Below are 248 nucleotides of genomic sequence, written 5' to 3'. Positions count from 1 at the left end.
TTCGTCAAAGGGCCATACACAACCTCCTCGCCCACTGCTGCTACTGCTGCTCCTGCGTCTGGAGGTGTTGCTGTTGCTGCCTTTGGTGGTGGCGGTCGAGCGGCTTTCGAGGGTTCTGCTGCAGCAGCCTTGGGCGGCGGCCGGGCAGGAGGCGGTCCTGCTGTCTTCGCCTTCCCTGCAACCTCTGCAGCCTCCCCCTTGCCTCCTTTGTCGCCTCCACGCTCGGCACGTTCGGCCTCCTCCTTCGG

The 248-nt window shown here is 65.3% G+C and overlaps 1 protein-coding gene across 1 annotated transcript in view; it reads right to left on the bottom strand.

Annotated features, from left to right (window-relative positions):
• Positions 1 to 40: 40 nt before the first annotated feature.
• The window catches only part of EMH_0080190 (uncharacterized protein), a gene marked incomplete at both ends in the record, with an annotated part of 3,682 nt that continues 3,474 nt past the window's right edge, over positions 41 to 248 (bottom strand). Inside the window, one exon of the mRNA XM_013500225.1 lies at positions 41 to 242. Coding sequence (XP_013355679.1) covers positions 41 to 242 — 202 coding nt within the window. The remainder of the gene's footprint in view (positions 243 to 248) is intronic.

Source organism: Eimeria mitis, genomic scaffold (genome assembly GCF_000499745.2).
Source record: "Eimeria mitis Houghton genomic scaffold, Emh_scaff5156, whole genome shotgun sequence".
NCBI classification, from domain to species: domain Eukaryota; phylum Apicomplexa; class Conoidasida; order Eucoccidiorida; family Eimeriidae; genus Eimeria; species Eimeria mitis.
This window is presented reverse-complemented; position numbering and strand designations above follow the sequence as displayed.